The sequence below is a fragment of the Condylura cristata genome, unplaced genomic scaffold (genome assembly GCF_000260355.1).
Source record: "Condylura cristata isolate star-nosed mole 26May11 unplaced genomic scaffold, ConCri1.0 scaffold00014, whole genome shotgun sequence".
Taxonomy (NCBI): Eukaryota; Metazoa; Chordata; class Mammalia; order Eulipotyphla; family Talpidae; genus Condylura; species Condylura cristata.
In genome coordinates, this window is record NW_004567115.1 from 38,647,933 (window position 1) to 38,656,113 (window position 8,181).

The following is an 8,181-nucleotide window of genomic DNA, read 5'->3' on the forward strand; positions in this document are numbered from 1 at the left end:
AACTCCGCAGTCGGCGCGCAAGGCGGGTAGCGGCCGCTGCTCCGGCTGACCGCGCGGGGAGTCCCCGTCTCTCCGCTCGCGGCGCGCTCGCCTCGCTCCCCGCCGTTCGGATCCGTTTCCCTTCTCCGGAGCACAGGCCGCGGTGAGCACTCAGGATCCAAACCTGGAAGCGAGAGTGGGAGGTTCCGGGCCGGAGGGTCCCGCCCCTGCCTGTGGCTCCGCCACCTCCCCGGCTTCCCTAGCCCCTCGGGCGGCGGATGTAACCACAACAAAGGTGTCCGAACCCCAAGTCGGCCGGGGTGGGAATCGCCGCGCTCGTCCTTTGGACGCGTTCGGGGGTGGCGTAGGGGTCGGGGTCGCCTCTGAATTAAGATGTGGTGGCCACTAGGAGCCGGGTTCAGGTCACCGCCGTTCACGTTTGCGAACCTGAGCCTGAACCCCGGGGCTTGTGAGGCTGTCAGTTACCTTCCTCCAGGGGGTCTGGAGGGGGCGGTGAACCGAGCTTCGAGGTCCTGGAAGGAAAACAGGTGTTTACTTTAGGTCGAGATTTTCATGTACCCAATCGGTTAACTTCTTTAGTCATGTTATATATCTAAGTACAATAATGTAATGTCCCGGTAACAAAACATTTTAAGCAAAAGTCTGATTCTTATGTATGTGTTTTCTTAATGTATCTTGAAGACATTATTTCTACCGGTGGTTCTGCAGGAGTGGTGAGTATTGGGGGGCACTCCTTGGCAGCTTTGGCAAGTACTTGCCTTCATTGAGCATCAAGAGGGTCATTCTGTCTGATGAACTGTCATCGAGTATTGACCCGATTCCAATTTGTAAAGAGAATCTTTACTGTCGTCAGTCCATGTTGTTTTTATTCTCTAATGTAAATTCGTCTCTTTATTGTTAAAGTAAATGCTATCAAGAGAATTGTAATAACTGGATTATTTCTCAGTGAGTGAATCATCCGAATGTTTAAATCCTTACAAAGACCCTGTCAGATATAATGAACCAAACTTGAAGCCAGAAAAGTCTCCCAGGCACTGAGGTGTGCACCCTTTTCTGGTCCACTTTTCCCCCTTAGAGGCAAATGCTTACAGCTTTGGGGGACTCCATGCCTGTACCATAGAAGTGCAGCTAAAGGACGCTTAATTCTGGGTTATATATGTGAGAGGAACTGATTGTGGAGAACTGTCAAGAAATAAGCTTAGGCGTAAAGAGTGGTTTTTTTGTGCTTGTATGAATAGAAAAGAACCAGGGCTGCAACTTAAGTCTCTTAACTCCAAACTCCTTCATCAGATGGACATTCTTTGAATGCTTAATATTTACTAGATCCTGCTTTGGGCACTAGGGATATATAGAAAGATGAGCCAGCTATCTGGAGATCTTGGTCTGACGAGAGAAGAAACCCAAGAAACTGTTAGCTGTGAAACAGGGATTTCAACAAGGTGGTCTCATTTAGCTTATGGATAGACTTAAGGATGGAGACCTAGGGTTGGAAAAGAGCATGTCCTGTGGCATCCAGTGTTTGTTCCAGCTTTATCTAGTGACTCCTAGCCCATAATCTTAAAAGTGTCCTAGTGTCCTGTTTCATTTTTGAGCAACTCTTGGGTTAAACTCTGAACACCTTTTTTTTTTTTCTTTTTTAAAGATTTATTTATGCATTCAACTGGGGTACAGGGTGGGGGTGGTGAGAGGATTCACCAAAGACTGTATGGGGAGCAGAACAGGCAGGTCGATTGAAACACACGACTGAGGGGAGCAGGGGGTGAGAGCAGAGAGTTTCAGGCAAGTCTTTCAGGTCACCTCCCTGGCCAGCCGGGGATCAACTCTGGCTGCTGGGGCTGTGGATAGCTTCCTGTGCTGAGATTTAACTAACCCCTTGTGCAACCAGGGAGGCCCTGAACACTTCTTATGCACTCCACCAGGTTCCACTTCTGGAACTAACACCTCTAAAATCTTTTTTCAAATCACAGCCCTTCAGGTAGCTGAACACACCCTTTTGGGTACTCATTATTGCTACTGGCTAATGAGCCCCTTGTTTGCATCCTTCCACAGGTGGTTTGACCACTCAGAATAAAATGTAAATTTGCCACTTGGTGTGCTCCAAGTCTTTTTTTCAGCTGAATCTTCTTTTTAAAATGGAGCCATCGGTAGCTGGTCTCTCCTTGCCTTTTCCCACTCTGTGCAATTACTGTGTTGTTATTTGCTATTTCAGATTACCCCTCCTGACAAGGTACTCTTAGAATTAATAAAGGAAATCTTACTGTTTATGAATTAAGTAAGTCTAAACTTACTGATTTAATCAGATTACCTTAAGCTTTTAAAAGTTGATTAGTTTTTTTATAAGTTTACTTACTGCCTCTAACTCAAATTCTTCAAAACCTTAAAGACAGAAAAAAAAAACTTATATTATCAAATTAGTATAAATAGTATAAGTTAGGCTGATTTTTAAATCAAGTCTACATGTTTTTATAAGTTGTAGGGCCACTTCACTAATTAAAGGTTGCAGAATATCACGATTGATGTAGAATACAAATTACATAATCGTAATGCTTGATTTCATGTAACAGAATTAATCATAATTTAAATATAATGAGCACATAATTGGTTTATTGACTACATATTTTTGTTTTGTTTTTAATTTTTTTATTATTAGTTTATTTTTACTTATTTTTGTGCATTTTTCCATCTCAGTTGCAATCTGACTGCATATTACTATTGAAAATTTATGTCACTCCTTTAACACAGCTCATTTTAATAACATGGACAAGCACTCCACCTTTCATTATTATATGTGTACTTCAGTGTACTAACTTGTCTAGCTTAGCATTGGAAATTTCTTTAAATAGGATTTTTTTTTTAACATATTTTTGTGCATTTTCCCATCTCAGTTGCAGTCCCCTTGGGTTTGCCATCACCATAGTCCAGTGCGTTTCCCTGGGATCTTTTGTTTTATCCTCACTATCACAGGCATAATTGAAGATTGTGTTTTTTGGCAACAAGAAGACATTCTAGGTCCCTATTTTTCTTTGCCTTCAAAGTGGAATTAGCTGCTTGAAAGGAATTCTGGTTTTCCTGTTTTGTTTTTAATGAAGAGGTTAAACACTCAATTCAAGATTGCTAGTAGTGGTGTGATACAGTAATGAGAGAAATATTTTTATTAAAGGTTTACTTTATTTATTTATGCATACAAAAGCTGGGGTGTAGGCCTGGAGAGGGGGGTGGGGGACAGCAGTGAGAGGGTTCACTAGAAACAGAGTCGGTGCAGACCAGGTGGATCTATTGAAATACACTGCTGAGGGGAGCAGTGGGAGTAACAGGAGGTCACCTCCCTGGCCTGGGATCATCAAACTCATGCTGCAGTGGCTGTGGATAGCTTCAGAGCGCTAAGACTTAACCGGTGCACCACCAGAGAGGCCGGAGAGAAATCTTTTTAAAAGTTACGACTTTATGGTGTTTTTGTAATTTGATTCTAAATATATAAAGCATTAAGATATTTTAAAATGAATTATAGCTTTTTATCATAGTTATGCACATTTAAATTTACAAGTCAACTTATAATTTAAAGCCTAAATCCGAAACAGTGGTCCCTGCATATTGCTAAAAGCAACTACTTGAATACTTATTATGTCTGTTTCTTACAGTATTTAACTCTATGTGTCTAAGTAATATACCTTAATTTCCCCATATCAGATGATGTGTCTACTCTAAAATTGCTCTCATACCACATTCTCTTTAACACAATGAGATGTATAGACTTTCCCCCTATATTTTACATGTGGTTATTTGTGATTAAATATTCAGAAGTGTGGCTTTGAGCTACCTGTACAAGCTGTAAAGTTTTTGTTCTTCAGAAAGGAATAGGGAGAGCTTTTATTTGAAATAGTTACTTCCTGCTTCTTCCCCAGTAACTGCAGTGAGAAAACAAATAGGACAAAGGCAAGCACTGAAACAATCTTCATTGAGCTGCTCCCACTTAAAATAATGTGTGTTGGGCTGGCTTAGTTGATATAATGAGATTCTAACACCATAACTCTACTCAATTTTAGAAGTCAAGATATCCCTTAGGGATCACCAAGATACCCATGTTTGTGTTATGCCTGCATTGTTCTATTATTTTCTTGGGAACTAAACTTTTAAAGTTACTTATTTTCAGAAATTGACATCACCTATGTGTCTATTACCAGCTAACAGAGTTACTGGGTGGGTTTCTTTTTTGTTTGTTTGTTTTTCTTTTTCTTTTTTTTTTTTTAGTGGTGTCTTTTTGGTCATGTTTTTTTTACTTTTTTTTTTTTTTAAAGATTTATTTATTTTTGCATACAGAACTGGAGTGCAGGCCAGAGGCTCAGGGGCAGGCGAGAGGCTTCACCAAAGACAGAGTGGGGAGCAGAACAGGCAGATCAATGAAGTACACTGTTGATCAGCGGGCGGGTCAGGAGAGGTCTGCCACGCCATGTGGTCACCTCCGGGGCAGGCGGGATTCGAACTCATGCGGAAGTGGATTTAGCTTCTTAGTGCTGTGCTTTAACCCGCTGCACCACCAGGGAGGGCCATGTTTTCTTTACATATTAACCACATTTCTTAGCTTCGAAAAATTGTGCAATTGCTATATAAAAATAATAATTATTTGGAAATTACTTTTAGCTCAATGGCTTTACTTTCCTCCTTTTCAGATATATTTTTGCCATCATGGATCGGTTCGGAGATTTATCAGATGGTGAAGTGGATCATTCTTTCTTTGACAGTGACTTTGAAGAAGCAAAAAAATGCGACAGTAATTCAGTTTTTAGCAAGCAAAATGATGAACAGAAAGAGAAATTAGAAAAAGATACAGACAGTGTAAACCTGAAATTTGGAGTACAAAAAAAGGGAAATTATCTTACTGACAAAGGAAATGAAAGAAAGGAGAAAACCCCTCTAGAAGAACACCCTGTGGAAAATGATAGCATGCACACCAGAAATTCTTCACCATTGTCTACTTCTTCAAGATCAAAAAAATTGAATGATGCTACAAAAGAACACAAAATACACTTGCCCGTACCAAACAGAATTCCAAAAATTGTAAAAGACGTTAAAGGTGATTCCTGTACAGATGAAGAGGAAAGCAGTGATGATGGTAAAAAGCATCATGGCCGTTCCAAGTCAGCTAAACCATCGAATAACTTTAAAAAAAGTGTAAGTAAAAAGTATCCCAAAAGTAGCTCCTCTTCCTCTTTGTCGTCATCATCTTCAAGTTCAGATTCAGATTGTTCCAATGCAGGGTCTGATGCATCTGATTCTCCACTGTCATTAAAGAAGCATGTATCTGGTATAACCCACTTGTCTCCAAAACAGAAATATAAACCAGGGATAAAATCAACAGGAACACAACCTTCAAATACTAAACCAAGAGCCAATGACTTCATGGAGGAATCTGAAGACACAGTGACAGATGTAACTCCTTTATCAACTCCAGACATCAGCCCTGTTCAGTCTTTTGAGCTGGGAGCATCAAATGACCAAAAAGTGAAAGTTAAGAAGCAAGAAAATGTAAGTCAAGAAGTGTATGGAAATGTTGAGGATTTAAAAAGTAATTCAAAATCTTTGAAATCAGCCAAAAAAGGAAAAGAAAAACACGGACCCAATCTCACATCAAAAGCTGCAATGTTAGATTCCAATTTAGACCAGAGATATAAACAAAAGGTCTTACATGACACAATGGACCTGAATCATCTTCTGAAAGGTAATTCTCTTTTCTTTGTAAAATCTTTGGATTGAAGTTAAATATAAAACTCGATGATCGATTGAGCTTAACTAATAAGTGCTGTGAATTTACATTGATTTTTCTAGCTAATATGCTTTATTGTTTGAGACAACTGGTATTACAGTAACATTACCAATCACCTGATTTTATCATTAAAATATCTGGGATATCATCTATATTATTGCAAAGTTAATCAACTAAGATTAGAAAATACTTCACACTATTTTTTTTTTTCTTGAGCTTTAAACTCAAAATACCTTGAGGAGCCAGATGGATAAAATAAATGAGAGCAATGGAACCAGATGTTTTCCCATTTTTGATAGAGATGTGAGTTTAAGATACATTTCACCTTCTTTAAGAAAGGCAGCTCCTTAATTAAGATTAAAACCTGTTGCCTTCATATGAGGGCAAGTGGCAAGAATACTGGCAAATGAAAGAACTCCTGAGGTTGTAAGTTAAAGGCTGAGAAGCATTACTTGATGACATTGCACATCAGATTTCACTTTATAAGTATTTTTGAGTGAGAATAATATTTACTGCTGTATCAATTTTTTATTATTGAGATTCAGTTTGAAGAGAACAATATATTTCAGTTGTAAGAAAAGCAACTTTAAACTTTACCTTTGCATTAGCTAATATAACAAAATATTGGACTTGTAGATTAGGTTTTAGGTTGGTTGAAGATTAACGAATTAAGACTGTAAATAGGATTCTCTATCTAATTTTGTTTGAAGTGTTAGTTGAAAGGATAAATCTGTAGCTACATAATTATATATGATAGCAACATTAGGACATAAATAAATCCCTTATTTAGTCAAGAAATTTCATAATCAGATTGATAGTGCACTATGAAGCAATTTATATTTGTGAATGTTTCCTCTTCGTAGTTTTCTTTTCCCTTTTCTCTGATTGTTCCTATTAATTGTTTAGTGTCTGAAAAATCAGACTCAGCATTGGCCATCTAGTGGCTGAGCTCAACATGTTTCCTGATAAATGCTCAGTCTCATAACTCATGATTGATGTGTTTTCTGTTCTTGCCCCTCTACTGCTTCCTTTAATAATCAGAATGATCTTTGGAATAACAAGTCAATCATACTGGTATCCTTAATTCTTATATAAATATTAATATTCTTAAAATTACAATCTATATTCTTTATCAAATAGCCTAACTGACTCTCTAGCAGTGACTCTCATCCCAGGCCATATTTTAGTGTCACCTGAACAACTATTAAAACAAATACTGTTACTTAGGCTCAGCCATGGAGATTTTTGTTGCAATTGGCCTGATTGGCTACTTTAAGGTTGAAGGAAACTTTATCTATTTCTTATGGCTATTTATCCAGCTCCACTTTGCTTAATCTCCCATTATTGTGCTCCTGTCATGCTACTTTCTTACTGAGCTCGAAATATTTTGCGTTTATGAGACCTTTGTCCATTTTCTTTGCATAGGCTGCTTCTGCTTCTCAGGTGTTAGCTTATATTGGTCATCTCCTCAGAGGTACTTTTATTTCCATAGAAATTTCCCCCATGACCTTACCCCAACACCTGACTCTCTGTCACAAAAGCCTGTTTCATCCCATCAGAATACTTAATCAGACTCTGCGATTAGGATAGTATGCTTGTTACTCTCCAGAAGGGCAGGATCTTTTTTAAAAAATTTATTTGTTTATGCTTAGCGAACTGGGATACAGGCCAGAGGTGTGGTGGGTGAGAGAATTCACCAGAGACAGAGTGGGGAGCAGAACAGTACACTGCTGAGGGGAGCAGTGGGCGTGTCAGGAGAGGTCTGCCTTGCCATGTGGGTCAGCTCCCTGACTGGGGATCAAATTCGGACTGCAGTGGCTTCAGAGAGCTTCATAATGTGGTGCTTTAACCCATTTCACCACCAGGGAGAGAAGAGCAGGATCTTATTCCTTGCTAAAACCCCTGAATCTGGCAAGATTTGGCACAGTAGTTGTCAACTGAAGGAACTATCAGTCCTGATGGTTAGGAAATGCTTTTCATGTACTTGAGCAAAATTTCATTTTGTAATAACCACTAGTTTTAGATTTCCTAGAATAAGTTTGTGCCTGCTTTTGCTTTATAATCCCTATTAGGTTTGACTGATAGTCTATTAAAAAAAAATCTCTAATTCTTTATCTAGTGTTCCAGTGTAACAACTCCTTTTACAAAAATTCTTATGGTCACTTTCCAGTCTATAAGATTGTATCATCATCCGGTTGATGGCTTATCAAATTAAAGACTACTCCCTACAGCTCTTCCATATTTCCATCATTAACCCTAGTGCTCTGCAAACCAGTTTTCAAGCATTTTCACATGGGGACTGAAAACATTTACTCTATTAAAAATTACTGAGAGGGCCCTCCCTGGTGGCGCAGCGGGTTAAAGCACTGCATTGAGAAGCTAAAGCCACTTCCTCATGAGTTCGATCCCCGCCTGCCCCC

General features: G+C 39.1%; 1 protein-coding gene across 2 annotated transcripts in view; it reads left to right on the forward strand.

Annotated features, from left to right (window-relative positions):
• Nucleotides 1-22: 22 nt before the first annotated feature.
• CFAP97 (cilia and flagella associated protein 97) overlaps nucleotides 23-8,181 on the forward strand; it is a 23,244-nt gene continuing 15,085 nt past the window's right edge. For both annotated transcript variants that reach the window (XM_012725015.1, XM_012725014.1), the window contains exons 1-2: nucleotides 23-142; nucleotides 4,668-5,716. In XM_012725015.1, coding sequence (XP_012580469.1) covers nucleotides 4,684-5,716 — 1,033 coding nt within the window. In that variant the 5' untranslated portion in view covers nucleotides 23-142; nucleotides 4,668-4,683. The remainder of the gene's footprint in view (nucleotides 143-4,667; nucleotides 5,717-8,181) is intronic.